The 17,639-nt window shown below is 48.1% G+C and overlaps 1 protein-coding gene across 1 annotated transcript; it reads right to left on the reverse strand.

The window, feature by feature from the left end:
* Positions 1-14,518: 14,518 nt before the first annotated feature.
* On the reverse strand, positions 14,519-16,099 carry LOC128822909 (zinc finger protein 436-like). The gene is made up of 2 exons (XM_054004781.1): positions 16,060-16,099; positions 14,519-15,237 (listed from the first exon to the last, which is right to left on the reverse strand). The coding sequence occupies exons 1-2, from the start codon at positions 16,097-16,099 to the stop codon at positions 14,519-14,521; spliced, it is 759 nt and encodes a 252-aa protein (XP_053860756.1).
* Positions 16,100-17,639: the final 1,540 nt, after the last annotated feature.

Genomic DNA, 17,639 nt, shown 5'->3' on the forward strand with positions numbered 1-17,639 from the left:
AGGGTCCAGAGACGGAGTTCCAACAAGGGTTTATTAGGGTCCAACTCCAAAGGAGTCCAGAGGCCAAAGACTAAGTCGAAGGAGGGTCCAGGGTATAAATACAGGGAAAGAGGGGGTGGAGAAGAGTATCAGGGATCCAATGGTCTGAGGGCTCAAGGGTGGTACACAGGGAAGGGACTAATAGGAAATTCCAGGGTGGATGGGCGGGGTTACACAAACCAATGGGAAGTCAGGGAAGGGAGAACTCACTAGAACATGCACATATAAGGGTAAAAGGGGTAGGCAAGACCTACTCCTATAAGGGTAAAAGGAGTAGGGAAGGGCCAATGGGGAGGACAGAACTGGGACAAACTAACATAGTGCTGTAGAGCACCATAGGGGGAAGCTTCTTTCCTCACCCTGAGCTGTGAGGAATTCCCAGAGCCTAAGGTGCATCTCTCTGGGGGATCACTGTTGCCCTCTCCTCAGTAGGCTCATGGGTCTCCACACCCCAGTGCAGAGTGTGACAATCCTCTCCCTGGACCAGCTGCTGATGCTGGGCCTGCTGCCCCCAGGACACGGTGACACTTTAGACTGCCAGGGCACCGCTGACTCATGTTCACTTGCCCTCAGCCAAGACCCCCAGGCAGCTGCCCTCCAGCCTCCCCTTCCCCAGTCCATACACCAAGCCAGTGGTGCCCATCCCAGGGGCAGAATCTGACCCTTCCCTTGTTAAACTCCACACCATTGGTGATTGCCCATCTCCATTTGGGAGGTCTCTCTATAGAGCTTCTCTGCCATCCAGACAGTTGACAGCTCCTTCCTGTTTAATGTCATCAGCAAATTTACTGATTATCCCTTCACGTCCTGTGTTCAGGTCATTAACAAAGATGTTGGAGAGCCAAGGCTGCCAATGGACTCCTGCAGAACCCTCTGGTGACCACTGCCAATGTGGTGTCACCCCAGTCACTGCCACCCCCAGTGCCTGACCCACGAGCCTGTTGCTCACCCATACCACAATGTGTTTATCCAGCTGTGTGCTGGAAACTTTGTCCAGAAGTATTCTGGGACCAAAATTTTTGCTGAAATCCAGAAAGATTCCATCTAATGGCTTTCCTGAATCCCAAGTGGGTTCCTCCTTTCCTTGGATCAACCAAGTGGGTTCCTCCTTTCCTCAGATCAACCAAGTGGGTTGCTCTGTTGTAGAAGGAGCTCAGATTTCACAAGCAGGCCTTTCCCCTCGTGAAGCCGTGCTGACTCTGACTGATGCCTGCATTGTGCTCCAGGTGTTTTTCAATACTTCCCAGAATAAACTTTTCTGTGATTTTATCAAATATTGAAGTGAGACTGACAAGCCTGTGGTGTCTGAGGTCCTCTTTCTTGCCCTTCTTGAAAATCAGGACAATATTCTTCAGCTTCCAGTCAGCCAGGACCCCTCAAATCCCAGATCTGAGCTCTGTGTTTGCTCTGATTTCTCCAGGGGAAGCAGCCTGCTCACACCCACATGCCCGAACTTCTATTCTCCTCTGGCAATCTCACTCTGAGGGCAGCAGTGATGAAAAGAATAATTAAAAATACTTCCCGATTATAGGCACAAAATCATAGCAGATAAAACAATCTCTTCAAAAGCATTTTAAGGCAGGACTCACAGGACAGAAGTGGACTGCCATGAAAATCAGGTTTGAAAAAAAGCCTTAATCTTGTCTGTATTTAGTTCAAAATCCCAATTTCAGGGGAAATTGAGCAATGTGTTATTCCAGAAGGAATTGTCTTCAGTGGACATATGTGGCATCCCAGGATAACGAAGGGGATGCCCAGACTGGGATGACCTGAGAAGATAGACAGCTCTAGGATAGGGCAACCCAAAGAGGTACTGTCCCACAGTTCCTTTGCCCCATTATGTTAATGAACCCGGTCGCATCATCCCTGTTCTCCCCAGTTCCAGGATGTTCCTCATTCCCACTTACCCTATTGGTCCCCATTCCTTACATCTCCTCCCCTAAATCCCAGTTGGTTGTCCCCTTGTAACCCTGCCTTTGTACCACCCCTGCTCCCTTTATCCATTGGCCCTCAGACCCAATGCTCCACCCCTCTAGTCCCATATAAAACCCTGAACCCTCCTTTGTTCTTGGTTCTTCTGTGCCTGGACTCCTTCAGTGCATTAGCGAATAAATTGCCACTGGAACTCCAAACAAAGAACCCCTCCCATCTGCTTTTTCCATTGACCTGCAATCACCATTGGCAGCAGGAGTGTCTGTTGTGCTCTGATCTATTCGTCCCTCTCATGAAGGTGGTGGCCTCGGCAGCTTCTGCTACACCAAAGCAGCTGGCGCCCGAATAGGGACCTTTTTGAAGGTTCCATGAGAGCATCTCCAGTGTACTTTGGTCCCTGGAATTTAAGTGGCCTCAGAACTCCAGCTCCCAGAAGGGGTGACCTCAATTTTCTGAGGTGATCTCCGACGGGCCAGCCAGCAACCCTCGTTGGTACAGCTTTTGGAATGGACTTGCTGAAAGAGGATCGGCCACAGTCAGTGGAACCCCCACGGACCCCTTTCTTTTGAATTTTTGGGAGTTTGGTGCATGTTAAAGCACCAGGGGACAGTGCCACCGCAAGTAATTTTTAATTTTTGTTTTCCCTTTGTTTAGTGGGTGGAGAGTTCTAATTTAAATCACAGTGGGGTCAAAGTTGTTCATTGTGGTGTGGGAGGTTTACGTCCAAGTTAAGGGGACCCTTGTTATGGGAGATACTAAATTTTCTAAGGGGGATTTGAAATCTTTCATTCATTTCCTGTTTAAACACTTCCCAAGGATCACTTGGGAAGATGCTCATTCAGATAAGTTTTGGGATAGAATGGGAAAATGTTTATATGGGGAACAAGGGTAATTTTAAGGTTGGGAAGTATTAGCTTTTCTTTAATTTGATTTATAAGTTAATGAAATGGAAAAGGGAAAGTCTGGGACCCAATTCTCCCCAGTTGTTACCTTCCTCTCTCCCCAGTCCTACTCCCTCTTCCCCTAAGAGTGAATCAGGAGGTGGAACCTGCCTTGTAGTACAGGAGAGTCACCTACCTCCTGCCACCTCCTACCCCCTCTGTCCCTTTCTCTGGTTAGCAAGGGCCCTGCAAACTTGAGCCCTTCCCTCACTCCCTGTTTAGCTGCACCCCCTTACCCAGGTTATTCTCCCTTTGTATTGAGTCCAATGGGCCAAGATGGCATTGATCTCATGAGAGGTCCCACCATCTTAGGTCCCCAAGTTGAAAAATAAGATGGTGACTCCCCCCCTTGCCCTCCTTTGTTCCCACCTTTCCACCTGGTTCCTCCCCTATGTTGTGCTCCACCCCTGCATTGGGCCCCTCCCATCGTATTGTGTCAACATCATGTGCATCAGGCCCCTCACTTTCCTCTCCCACTTCCACTCCTCTTTCTATTCCCACCAGAAAGCTCCTCCCTAGTCCTGGCTCCACCCCTGACACAGACCACTCCTCCCCACTTCCTGCCACTTCTGATTCCCACTCCAGCAAAACTGGAAGTAGGTCTGATTGGAAGAAGGCCATCTTGGCTTTCAAAGGACCAGCTCTGAGCTGCATCTGCATCTCCGGCCGCTTTCCTGGCCAAGGGTGGGTCATTCCTTCTTGAGTCTCCCTGGGCTCCTCATTTGGGATCTCTGTGGCTTTTTGTCCCCACTGAATTCCTTCACTGTTGAGCCTCTCAAAACAGCCTCTTCCACGAGGATCTGCCACAGGGATTTGTCCTCCCTGGTCTCCATCCTCAGCTCCTTGTCTGGGGGAGGAAGGACAAGGAGGGGAAGGAAGAAGAAAAAGGAGGAAAAAAGATGGAAAACAGAAGGAAGGAAGGAGGGAAGGAGAGTTACTTTCATGACACAAGGAAGGAAAAAGAGATTTCTCCAATCCATCCATGGCAGGATGGAGTTGGCAGCCGGGAACCATTCTGGGCTGGGAGATGGAGCAGGAGAGAGGGGCAAATTGGGTTGTGACTTCCTTCAAACCTGCCTGGGGCTCCCAGGCCATCTTCCCCTTCTTCACAGCCTCCTCCTCCATTGGGCCAAGGTTTGGGGCACTGGAATTCCTGTTCTGGGGGAAAAACAAGGTGTGGGCATGTTGCCATGGGTTATCCTCCTGCCCAAGGCCATCTGTAGAAGTCACCAGGCATCTGGTGTCCATTAAAATCCTCCAGACCTCCAAGATTTAGCCACCCTCAAAAAATACCCAAACCACCAAGTTTCACCAAACAACCATCCACCCAGGACTTCTCCCTCTCTGGTCTCTCCACTTTGGGTTCAGGGGCTCCCTCCTGTCTGGGTTTCTGCAGCTCCAGTGTGTATTGGTATCCCTCCCTCTGCGCCACTGGGGCTCCTGGCAATCCCAGAGGTTCCCCTTCTTTGGACTCCCCGGGTGGGTGTCAGAGGGGCTCCAGGGGTACTGCCTGTGTGGGGTCCTCGTTCCAGGCTCCCGGGCTTCCCCCTTATTGGGATGCCTGCCCCCCGCAGGCTGCAGAGGGTCCCCAAGCTCTGGTACCACCCTTCTCTGCTCTCCCAACCCCCACCCCTGCCGGTACCAGGCAATCGCCACATGGCTCTGGGCTGACAATGAAGCACCTGACCTGGGTAGCTCAACCACCACTGTGGGAGGGTCCCACACATCCCCCAGCCGGGGGGCCGGGGCTCTGCCAGCAGCCAACACCAGGACCTTCCAAAATCCTGCTGCCTTGGAGCTGCTGAACAGGTGCCTGGCCTGTGGGAGCTTGTCCTGGAGCAGACAGGCCCAGAACTGGCCCTAGAGCCACACAGCAGACACAGAACATCAAGCTTTAAGAGATAAGAAGTCACGACTGATGACATCCAGGCAGTTTATGGCAAGGAGCAAGGGACTCTGGGACTAACTGGAAGTGGCCATGCAGATCAGGATGGTGTAACAGCCCGTAATTGGCCAGAAGGCTTCTAGAACATTCTATGAGAGACTATATATGTATGTGTTGGCCCCACTTCAGGGTCTTCTGAAGCAGCCTTTTATATTTTGTTTGGCACGCTCATTTGTGCCCTGTTATTTATTCAATAATATCTCCAGTTTTGGCACTTCAGCTGTACCCATCCCTTCCTTGCTGTCTGTGCCACACAACCACACAATCGTCAAACTCTTGTGACTAGAGCATTTCCCCACACGCCCCACAGATCCCTTGGGGTGTTGTTGCCGGCCCATCTCCAGCCATTCTGCTGCTAGCAGGGTCAGGGATCACCGGTGGTCAGACATGTGCCGCAACATGGCCCTTGGGCCTGAGCAGACAGCTCTGCCCAGGTGTAGGAATATAAAAAGGTAAAAGACTTCAGAAAGTGCAAAAGGCCCCAGAAAGTAGACATAAAGCTAATAAAGACTGGGTGATTTCAAAACCTTCTCATGGGAAGCTAGGAATGTAAGAACCAAGTGAATACATTTATATTCATCATAAGGAACAAGAAAGAACAAGAACTTATTGATAGTTCAAGATGTGAAAAGTCCTATATGCTTTGCAAAGATAGAAGAAGTTTCAATCTTAAATAATGAATTATTGTGTATTGTTTGAGGTTCATAGAAGTCTTTTGTTAATGTTAAACCCGTGTGGGACCTTTACTTAATGGTTAGAGTATAATGACTTTACACCTTTTCTTTTACGCTATTGGGTCAAAGAATATGTAGAAAAAGGCTTTGCAGAAGCTGCCATTTTGTCTCTGATCTGGATTTGCATGGATGTTGTTGTTTCTCTGTGTCTCTTGCTTTTTGCTGTATGATACAGACAGATAATAAATCCTAAGTCTGCAACCAGTCAGGGTCCCATCCCATTTGTGAGACACAGACTGATCTGGCAGAAGTGGTGCCCCCATGTTTGGTATAAGAACACCATAGATAGCTTTTTATAGATTAGTTTTATGGATTATACAATTGCTACAAAGTAAATTCCTACTGGTGGGCCTTCAGGATGTAAAGGGAGACTGGATCTTGAGCTCTCACGAAGACCCACTGGACAATGAGGTGAGAAAGGATACCCTGCAGAAGAAAATATGGGACAGACTATCTCAAAAATTAAATGGGATGCTTATCATAAACTAGAAACATTTGTAAAAGAAAAATCTGAGATAAAAATCCAGAAAAATGAACTAAAATACTTATTACGTTGGGTGGAGGAAAACTATCCTTCAGAAGACCCCACTGTAATTTTTTCTTACGAATTCTAGGACTTTATTAACTGGAAATTATATAATGGAATTTCTGGACATAAAGATATAACGAATGCAAAGTTATTGTATCCTTGCAGAGCATTGTTAGTAATGTTTAAACAAAGTGAGTTGGAAAAATCAAAGAATATGTAGAAAAAGGCATTACATGGGCTGCTATCTTGTCTCTGATCTGGATATGCATGGATGTTGTTATTTTTCTGTGTCTCTTGCTTTTTGCGTGTATGATACGGACAGATAATAAATCCTAAGACTGCAACCAGTCAGGGTCCCATCCTGTTTTGTGAGACACAGACCTCTGGCCAGGGGCTCCCAGAGAAAGGCAGTAGTGCTTGGCAGGGGCCCCAGCCCACCCAGCCCACAGGAATTCCCCCGTATCGGGACAAAATCCTGCCCCAAAGGAAGCACTTGAAAGGCCCGCCTGCGGCTCCTCCCTGCTACAAAGATCCTGGGAGCTGCCCCTCTGTTGCAGGTGGGGCTTTGGATCAGGGAGGCTCTGCAGGCCCCCACAGGCTGTGCCCCATCCCAGACTGTGCCCACCCCAGTGCTGATGTTCGGCCTGGGCTCTCTTGCTCTTCCCGGCTCCCACGGAGTCCTGGTGTAGTCAGGCACTGACCACCCAGTAGTACATGGCCCCGAGCCCCTGCTCAGCAAAGGGTCAGTGTCCATTCCGGCCCCTTGCCTCGGGCCTCAGCCACTGCCCACCCCTGGCACAACCTGCTGCTCCCTCGAGCCAGGCACTGCAGTATTCCACAAGGCAGAATATTCAGGTTAGTAGAATCTTTGTTATCTCTGCTCACATGTGCAAAACCAGCAGCAGCTGAGGCAATCCTATCTCAGATTGAAGGCTTCCCACCCAAAATGATATGTTCAGTTCTGGCACACTGTCTTGGTTTGAAAAGACAGGTGTCTGCTAAGGAAGGCAGGAGCCTCCCCTGAAGTGGAAAATGTAAACCCCCTCCATCCGAATTGTTCTAATTTTGAAATTAAGAGGCTCTCAAGCAACTATATGGGAGCAGGAATAACAGCTCTTTATTAGGAAAGAAAATAAAAAATAACAAGAATAAAGTAAACAATGCAGAGTCACAATATTATCTGACACCCTGTTGGTCAGGGTGTTGATAGCAGTCCAATTAAAATGGTGGCTGCATTCCTCCTGGAGTAACAGATGTGGTTCCATTGAAGCAGTGATCCTGTAGAAGGGTGTAGTTTTCCTCTGAAGATTCACTGGTGGTGTAGATGGTCCTGATCTTTCTCTGGGAATCCAGTGGGAAAGGACTGCTCCTCTGGGAATCCAGTGGAAAAGGCTGCTTATGGTCTTCCAGATCTCTGAGTATATCCAGTTAGGAATGCTTGGCTCCTCCCTCTGGGCAGAGCATCTCCCGGTGGGATGATGTAGTTTTATCAGTCATGCAGTGGGATTCAATGGCCCATTAACAGGAGATATCTACCCGGAGGGAGGGTTGGAGAGATAAAGAAAACTGCCCAATTAACATAACTGCCCCATCAGATAGGAATAGAATACACACACCCATTTCCAACCTAAGACATTTTTCACCCCTTATTCTATTATTATCTGTATCACAATGAAATCTTACACACAGTCCTCACTTTAAAGTAGGTTTCCCTGTGGTGCACAATGGTTTCTCCATCTTTTGCATTACCCACTAAGTGTAACCGGTCCTTGAGCAAAAACAATCCCATGGATGGGTTTGTCTTTGCCTGAGGGGGGACTCATCCAAACAGTCTTTCCTAAAATACCTTTCATGTGTACCACAGGGACTTTATCTCCTTCCACTGTGTGCAAGGGTTCAGACTGGGCAGGACCAGCTTGATTGATGGACCCTTGGTTGTTCACCATCCAGGTGGCTTTTGCTAAGTTCAGTTCCCAATTTCTAAAGGTTGCCCCACCAAGTGCCTTCAGGGTAGTGTTAAGTAGTCTGTTATACCGTTCAACTTTCCCGGCAACTGGTGCATGATAGGGGATATGATATATCCATTCAATAACCATGTTGTCTGGCCCAGGTTTTGATAAGGCTGTTCTTGAAATGGGTCCCGTTGTCCGACGCAGTTCTCTCAGGGGTGCCATGTCTCCACAGGACTTGCTTTTCCAGGCCCAGGATGGTGTTCCAGGCAGTAGTGTGAGACACAGGGTAAGTCTCCAGCCATCCAGTGGTGGTTCCACCATGGTCAGCATGTTGCACTTGCCTTGGCGTGTCTGGGGTAGTGTGATGTAGTCAATCTGCCAGGCCGCCCCATATTTATATTTGGACCAGAGCCTGCCTTGCCATTGGGGCTTCATCTGCTTGGCCTGCTTGATCTCAGCACACATCTCACAGTCATGGATAACCTGAGAAATATTGTCCATGGTTAGATCCACTCCTCGGTCTCATGGACACTTATAGGTGGCATCTCTGCCCTGATGACCTAAGGCATCATGGGCCCATAGAGCTAGGAACAGCTCCCCCCTATGTTGCCAATCTAAGTCCATCTTGGATACCTCTATCTTTGCAGCTCAGTCTATCTGTTGTTTCTGTTCATTAGCCCGACTCCTGAGGACATGGGCATCTACATGATGGACTTTCACAGATTTTTCTACTGGAGAGGTAATGTCTTTCCAGTCATCAGCAGCCCAGACTGGCTTTCCTCTGTGTTGCCAGTTAGCATTTTTCCACCTTTCCAGCCAACTCCACAGAGCATTGGCTACCATACAGGAATCGGTATAAAGGTAGAGCTTTCAGCAATGTCCAGAGCCAGTTAAATGGCCTTGAGTTCAGCATCTTCTCCTTCAGTAGATTGTGCAACCTGTAATGTGGAGCTCTATACAGCTGCTTTCCACTTCCAGTTCATCCCTATGATGTGAAAGGAACTATCAGTGAAAAGAGTGTAGTGTGTTTCCTCTGCTGGTAGTTGGCTGTATGGTGGAGCTTCTTCAGCCCTTGTCACTTGTTCCTGCTCCTCTTTGTCATTGAAACCCAAGTTTTCACCTTCCGGCTGTGGATGCCAGCCTGGTCAGGGAAAGGCCAATTTGTAATTATTTCCAAAATCCCAGGGCAATTTGGGTTTCTAATATGGATGCGCTGTGTGATGAGGGCAATCCATTTGCTTCACGTAGTGTCGGTGGTGTGGTGGGTAGTGGGAATCTTTCCTTTAAGCATGCACCCCAGCACCAGTCATCGGGGTTCTAGAAAGAGTTGTGCTTCTGTGCCAAGCACCTCTGAGATGGCTTGAACTCCTTCATAGGCAGCCAAGATTTCCTTCTCTGTGGGAGTGTAGTTGGTTTTGGACCCTCTGTAACTTGGCTCCTCCCTCTGGGCGGACACTCACAATGGGATGATGTAATTTTATCAGGGAGACTCAATGGCCTGTTACCAGAAGATATCTTCCCAGCGGAAGGATTGGTTTGTGGAAGAGATAAAGAAAGCTGCCCAAATAACAGAAGATAACAGATGGCAAATAGAATACAACTCCTAGCTAAATCTTTCAACCTCAGACAGTGATCAAAGACGTAATATGATGTGTACTATCACAATGCCTTGGGCAAGCCTCTCACAAATAAAGGTCAGTGGGATGATTGACACGAGGCAGACATCACTATCATCTCTGCCCACACTTGACCTTCATCGTGGCCACAGCAGCTGTGAGATCTGCCATTGCTGGCCTCAGAGGGATCACACAGAGCTGCTTGGGTAGCAGATCTGTGTTGGTGTCTTCATTTGAAAAGACAGGAGTTTGTGAAGGAAGGCAAGGGCCTCCCGTGAAATGGAAAAGGTAAACCCCCTCCCTCCAAATTACTACAATTTCAAAATAAAAAGGCTCTCAGACAAAGATATGGGAAAGGGAATAATAGTTCTTTACTAGGAAGAAAACTAAATAATAAAAACAATGTAATTAGTACAAACAAAACTACTGATAGAGTCAGAAACTTGACACCCTGAGGAGTCAGGGTGTGGGCGATAATCTAGTTAAATGGTGGCTGCTCCTCCTGGAGTGGCAGATGAAATGCGGCTGAAGCGGTGATCCAGTAGAAGGGTGTAGTTTTCTCTGAAGGTGTGGTGATAGAGTAGATGGGCCTGGTCTTCCTCTGGGAATCCAGTGAAGAGGCTGTGTTGATGTCCTAAAAAACGCTGATTTTATGCAGGTAGGGATGCTTGGCTCTTCCCTCTGGGTGGAGCATCTTACAATGGGATGATGTAACTTTATCAGTCATGCAGTGAGCCATTCAATGGCCCATTAACAGAAGATATCTCCCCAGAGGGAGACATTGTTCTTGGAAGAGATAAGAAAACTGCCCAACAGAAGATACCTGCCCCACCTCCAACAGATGGCAAATAGAATATATGCTTATCTTACAAGGGAGGACAGTTGGTCAGAAATCCAGAGGGTCAGACAGCCACGATTTGGCCATATATCACTGCTGCAGTGATTTGCAGAAAAAACTCTACAACTTGTAGAAGTTGTATGGCCGGTATGATTTATTTCAGTGCTGGATGCATGCGGGATAGCTCCCCCAAAGGACATGCACACCCCCGAGAGTTCCTGAGTCCACTTTATCCCCTAACCTGTTGCATATGCATAAAAGACATATGCATATATATTAAAACTGTCTTATCAGTTTTTATGAGCCTGCACAGTTCTCCAGTCTCATAGCTGTAATACTGTGCTTGTAACCCAGATTCAGTTTTTCCGACTGCTTCAGCCCCAAGGTTGGTGAGGCCTCTCCTTATCTCTCTTCAGCTTGGACACTTGTATTCCTTTCAAAGTAGCCTTGAATCTCCTTTGTTCTCTCTGTAGGCCTTTTGCAAGCACAGCAAGTTAACACGCTAAACAAGTTTAAAGAGCAGACTTTAGCTAAATCCAAAATTGGTTTCTAACCAAAGTTAATTCCTAACCCCGTGTCTCAGCACCGCGGAATGTGTGGGGGAGGGATGTTCTCCCTGCATGCATAGTCCGGGTAGGGACGTATTTTTAACAGGGGCCACTGTATTGAAGAGCATAAAATATACCATGGTAGCCCTAAAATGGCTTACTATGCAACCTGTGTGGGCACCACCACGCTCCCTAAAGAAAGAGAAACTGCACACCCTTAAGTCCCTAGTAAAAAACAACTACCTCAAGGGCACATAGAACCATCCACGAGTCCTTGGAACACTCTGGTATTTATTACAAAAATGAAATCTGGTAAATGGATGTTGCTCCATGACTTGAGTAAAAATCAGTGCAGTCATGGAAAGCATGGGTACTTTGCAATCTGGTATGCCATCTCCTACAATGATTCCTGCCACTTGGAATATTCTGATTGTGGAACTAAAATATTGGGGTTTTACTATTCCTTTACACCCAGATGATAACCCCAAGTTTGCTTTCATGGTGCCATCCATTAATAATGCTGCACCAGTTGAGCATAATCAATGGAAAGTTTTTCCGCAAGGGATGAGAAACAGCCCCACAATTTGTCAATGGTACGTTGCTCAGGCATTATCATCAGCAAGAGAACAATTTTCAGGGGCGTACTGTTACCACTACATGGACGTGATCTTAATTGCAACCCAAAATGGAAAACACCTTTCACAGATACAGCCAAGCCTGATGTAAGCATTAAAAACATTTGGGCTGCAAATAGCACGGGGGAAAGTGCAGCACTAACCACCCTGGAAGTACCTTGGACTCCAAATAATGGATTGGACCATACAGCTACAAACAATTTGACTCTCAACAAAAATTCAAACACTTAATGATGCACAAAAACTTTTGGGCACCATAAACTGGCTCAGACCCTATCTATGACTGACCACCTCACAACTGGCACCCTTATTTAGTATCCTAAAAGGTGTTCCTGATCTCAATTCTCCCAGAAATTTAACCCTGGAGACAAAAGCTGCTCTTGAAACAGTAGAGCAGGCTATCACAAACAGACAAATCCAGCTGATATGGCCAGAGGTGTGCATGCATTGCTCTATTTATTTGCATAAATAAATGTCATCCTACTGGGACTATCAGACAGTGGGATATTCAGTGGTCTGACCCTTTACATGTTTTAGAGTGGATGTTCCAACCTCACCAACCTAAAAAGACAGCATCTATCATCTTTGAGATAATTGCACAGTTAATCATCAAATGCTATCAGAGATATTTACAATTAAATGTAAGAGATCCTTCCAAATTTATGACATCTGTGCCACAAGAACAATTTGAATGGTGCTTGGCCAACAGCACAGCTTTACAACATGCCTTGCAAAATTTCTCAAGACAGATTACTTACCATCTACCAAGCCATATCTTACTGCAGTTGAGTGGAACCACTGAACTATCCCTAAAACCACTGAATAGTTGCACACCTCTAAAAGGTGTTACAGTATTTACTGATGGTTCTGGGAAAATGGGAAAAGCCATTGTAATGTGGAGAGAGGAAAATGAATGGCAAACATTGGAAGGCTGTGAGAATGGATCACCTCAGTTGGTGGAGCTACATGCTGTAGCCATGGCTTTTCAACTTTTCCCCATATTTCTTTAAAAAGTGTAACTGACTCTGCCTACCTTGCTGACTTACACAGAGGTTAGATTGAGCCCTGTTAAAAGAAATTGACAATGTACAATTTTTTCATTTACTAAAAACTTTGTGGCATACCATCCAGGCCAGAACTTGCCCTTATGCTTGTCATCGTGTCTGCAAAGCCCTGCAGAGGATGGCAGATAACGCTTTTGTATTTAAAAACGAAAAGTGGAACTGCAGTGGCTAATAGCTGGCTTGAAGACCTCACAGTTACAAATAATCCTAATCTTATAAATGAAATAGAACTAATTATATAACTAATTATAGAAGTACCTCAACTATATTTGTTGGGGAGCAGGTCTGGGCCATTGGAGACACAGGCAGCTATTGGCCGGTTGGCCAGGTGGACTCTAGTTCAGCCAATCACGACTAACTGTGGAAACCTTCAAAACTATGTAAGAAAAGCACTCAATAAAAGTTGGCTGTTGTCGCAAGAACCTTGGTGTGTTCTGTCGCGTGCCTGTCTCCAACATCAGCAACACAGGGACACACAGGGGAGATGGGGACAGGGACACACGAGGGGATGCCAGGGAAACACAGAGGGGTGACGGGGAGCCACAATGGGGGATAGAGCAAATGGAGGGTAGGGGATGTGATGACACCAGGACACACAGCAGGGGAGAATGTCACCACACCTGTGGGGATGCTGTCGCCAGAGTGCCTCCAGTGACAACCAGTGCAGGGCCACATGACCCCCGCAGGTAACACTGAGCCTTGCTCTGTCCCCAGTCTGTCCCCAGGGGCAGTTGGGGTCCCCTGAGTGCACTGGTCCTGGGATACCCTGGTGGCTGTCACTCACTTCCTGGCCACTTGTCACCAGCTGAACAAGGTCCCCATCCTGCCCTGGTGGGTGGTGGCATTTGGCTGGGACACCGCAGTGGTGACAGTGGTGATGTGGTGACACAAGGGCATTATAGTAATGGCCAAGATGAAAGTGCTGGTGGCACTGTGGTGGCACAGGTGGTAGCACTGATGTTGTCCCAGTTCATGTCCCCATTCATGTTTCCGATATTCCCACTCATACCCATGGCCTCACATGTCCCCACCCAGGGCTGTGCCCCCATGTGTCCCCTCCCGTCCCCATCCATGTTCTCCATGTTCCTCTCAATGTCCATGTCCCCCCATGCCCATGTCCACCATGGCCTTAAACATGTCATTATCCCCCACACAGCGCCACCCATGCCTTAGTTCAACACCTTTATTTTTATCCCAGTTTCAGGGCTCTCAAAACGATAAACAGAAAACTTTTGTTTCAGTCAAGGATAAAACAAAGTAATCTATGTATCCCTGTGAGCAGAGCATTCATTTGCTTGGGTGGATGGGAAGAATATTTTTTGGAGGGGTTTCCACACCACTGTCTCCAAAATTGTGGGTTTTGCCCCATTCATGCCTATTTGGCTGTGGAAGATACCCATGGGGCAGAGAGAACGAAAACAATGGATTTATGTTGGAAAAGCCCTCCAAGACTATTCAGCATTGCGTGATGACACCAGAAAATGCAAAAAGTGAGATTTTTCTGGAGTCAGAAGTCAACAAATCTGCTCTCCACAATGGATTTCTCATGATGATCTGTGGATGAATTCAGGTGACCACGGGGAGCCAAGAGGATGTCTTCCCAACGCGGATCAGCAGCACCAAGGATCACCGAGGCTCTGCCCACCGGTCATTGGGGATCATTCAGAGCAGATGCTCCCATGGGGGATGGAGTTGGAGCAGCACACAAAGATCTTCCTGCACTTGGGATACTCTCAGGGCTTCCCTTACCGGTGGCTCCGTTGGTGTCTGGTCAAGGCTGAACCCTGTGAGAAGCTCTTTCCACACTGGGGACACTTGTAGGACCTCTCCCAAGTGTGGATGCGACGATGCCTGATGAGGTTGGAGTTTTGGTTAAAGCCCTTCCCACAGTCAGGGCAGCGGAAGAGCATCTCCTCTGTGTAAATCCACTGGTGCAGGCGGAGGTAGGCACTGGTCAGGAACTTCTTCTTGCATTGCTCACACTCATAGAGCCTCTCCCCTGCATGGCTCCTCAGGTGGGCAATCAGGCGGGAGCTGTGGCTGAAGCTCTTCCCACACTCCCCACACCCATAGGGCCTCTGTCCCTTGTGGCTCCTCATGTGGACAATCAGGTGGGAGCCCTGGATGAAGCTCTTCCCACACTCCTCACACACGTAGGGCCGTTCCCCCGTTTGGCTCCTCAGATGCTTGATCAGGCTGGCACGCTCGCAGAAGCTCTTCCCACACATGTCACACTTGTAGAGCCGTTCCCCTGTGTGGCTCCACTTGTGTTTGGTCAGTTCAGAGCTTGTCCTGAAGCTCTTCCCACACTCCCCACATTCATATGGCTGTTCCACTCTGTGGATTCTCCAGTGGAAGATAAGGTAGGATCTCCACCTGAAGCTCTTCCCACACTTCAAGCACTTGTGAGGATTCTCCTCATCCTGGAGCTTGTCATGGACCCCCAGCTCTGAGCTCCAGCCATCTGCATGGCCCAGGGTGGGTCTTTCCTCCTCAGATCCCCGTGGTCTGCTTCTGCAGCCCCTCCTCCTGCGGGATCTCCGGGGCTTTTCCTCCCCATTTGGATTCCCATGCTGTGGAGCCACTCAAAATGTTCTCTTCCATGAGGTTCTGAGGTGGGAATTTGTCCTCCTTGGTCTCCAGTCTCAGCTCCTTGTCTGGGGGAGGAAGGACAAGGAGAGGATGGTTTTTGCTCTGTGCCACAGGGCAGGGGAAGGAGATACCCTCAATTCATCCTCGGCAGGACGGCGTCGGCAGCAGGGTTGTCCTGCAGCCAGGGCCGTGCTGGGCTGGGTGGTGGAGCAGGAGAGAGGGGGAAAGGGACAGTGATTTCCTCCTCACCTGTCTTCCTGGAGTGACAGATGTGGTTCTGTTGAAGCAGTGATCCTGTAGGAGAGTGTAGTTTTCCTCTGAAGGTCTAGTGGTAGTGTAGATGGGCCTGGTCTTTCTGTGGGAATCCAGTGGATAAAAAGGCTGCTCCTCTGGGAATCCAGTGGGAGATGCTGCTCTGGTGTTCCAAGTCTCAGATTATATTTAGGTAGGAATGCTTGGCTCCTCCCCCTGGGTGGGGCATCTCACGATGGGATGATGTCATTTTAGCAGTCAGGCAGTGACACTCAATGGCCCATTAACAGAAGATATTTACCTGGACAGGGGATGGGTTGTGGAAGAGATAAAGAAAACTGCCCCACCTGGTTTTAACAGCTGGCCCATTAACAGAAGATATCTCCCCCTGGAGTTACTAGGGATGGGTCATGGAAGAGATAAAGAACCCTGCTCCACCTACTTTCAACAGATGGTGATAGAATACATACTGCTGCTTGCATCTCGCATTGCAACTGGACAAGGAGGGACACAGACCAGGGGGTGAGACCAAGCAAGGGGGACACCGACACAGGGGTGATGCTGGGACTAGGGGGACACTGGGACAGGGGGTGACACTTAGGCTAAGGAGCACATGGACCAGTGGGTGATGCTGAGCAAGGGGCACAGAGGATCAAGGTGACACCGCTGGGTGTCCCCAGAGACTGGGCAGCTGCTAAACTGAGGCCTATGGTACGGAACGGCTGAGGCGGCCCTGGGCTCATCCTGATGACAGTGCCAGTACCAGAGGAGGAGGAGCAGGAGGAGGAGGAGAAGAAGCTGTGGCATCTTCTCAAGTATTTCTTCATGAGCCCCTGTGACAAATACTGGGCCAATGGCAGGCGGCTTGTCAACCTCATGCAGCAGCTCGCCAAGATCGTCCTTGTCACCATGCAGATGACACGGGCCAGGGACAGCGTGGATAGCGGGAACTTTGGAAGTGCTGTGGAGTTGGGATACAGGATACCCCAAACAGAGTGTAGGTGAATCCTTCATGATTTGCAAGATTCTCTACATCACCAATTCCCACCTGGCCAGCGTCAAGATTTGTTTCGCCTATCGCACAAACACTTCCAGCTACGAGTACATGGATATCCCCTTCAATAATCAGTATTCCCACATTTCCACGCTGGACTGCAACCCACGGGAGAGGGTGCTCTACACCTGGAATAATGGCCACCACATCATCTACAATTTCACGCTCTTCCACATCATCAACATGGCTGGAGAGCTGGAACTGACATTCCCAAGGGAAGAGACAATTCCTGGCTTTTTTTAATACACTTCCACGGTTTCCCTTTCCGTCCACAGAGTTACTGGGGGAAGCAACGAGGTGGAAATTCCCAGTTCTCAGCATGTCCCAAACTCAAATTCTACTTTATCCTCACTATTTCCTGCCCATGTTGCATTTTTCATTTTTTCCCTTGTTTTTTCCTCTTGTTCCCCTATTTTTTTTCTTTGTTTTTCTCCTTTCCCCTCTTTTTCTCTTTTTTCTCCCTCTTTTTCCTTTTTTCTTTTCTTTTTCTCCTTGTTTCCTTTTTCTCCATTTTTCCTTTTCCCCCTTTTTCCCACCTCTTTTTTCATTTTCCCTTTCTTTTTCCTGTCATTCCCCCTTTTATCCCTCTTTACCCCCATTTTTCCATTTTCCCCATTTCTCCCTCTTTCCCCCCTTTTCCCCCCTTTTGTCCCCTTTTTACCGTTTTTTTCCCCAGTTCATTCGATTTCTTTTTTCTCACTCTTTTCTCCCAATTCTTCAATATTTTCCCCCTCCTCCTCTTCCTCAGTTCTTCTGGAATTCAGTGAGATTCATGGTGCATGGAGCTGCTCTGCCTTGGGTTTTTCCCTATATTTGGGGGGAATTTGGGGGCCAAATTCCGTCTCTATTTTGACAGCAAATTTAAAAACTATCTCTGGCCTTTGATGGGATTTGGTGACCTTTTTCCCCCTCCTTTTTTCTCCGGTTTTAATTAATTGTTTAAATATTATTTTAATTTCTCGCTCCCA

Source organism: Vidua macroura, unplaced genomic scaffold (genome assembly GCF_024509145.1).
Source record: "Vidua macroura isolate BioBank_ID:100142 unplaced genomic scaffold, ASM2450914v1 whyUn_scaffold_109, whole genome shotgun sequence".
Taxonomy (NCBI): domain Eukaryota; kingdom Metazoa; phylum Chordata; class Aves; order Passeriformes; family Viduidae; genus Vidua; species Vidua macroura.

Coding starts and splice junctions, on each gene's coding strand:
- LOC128822909 (XM_054004781.1), bottom strand. CDS start 16,099: ATGCAAGCAGCAGTATGTATTCTATCACCATCTGTTGAAA. Junction 15,238..16,059: donor TCTATCACCATCTGTTGAAA/GTAGGTGGAGCA, acceptor TGGGCCATGCAG/ATGGCTGGAGCTCAGAGCTG.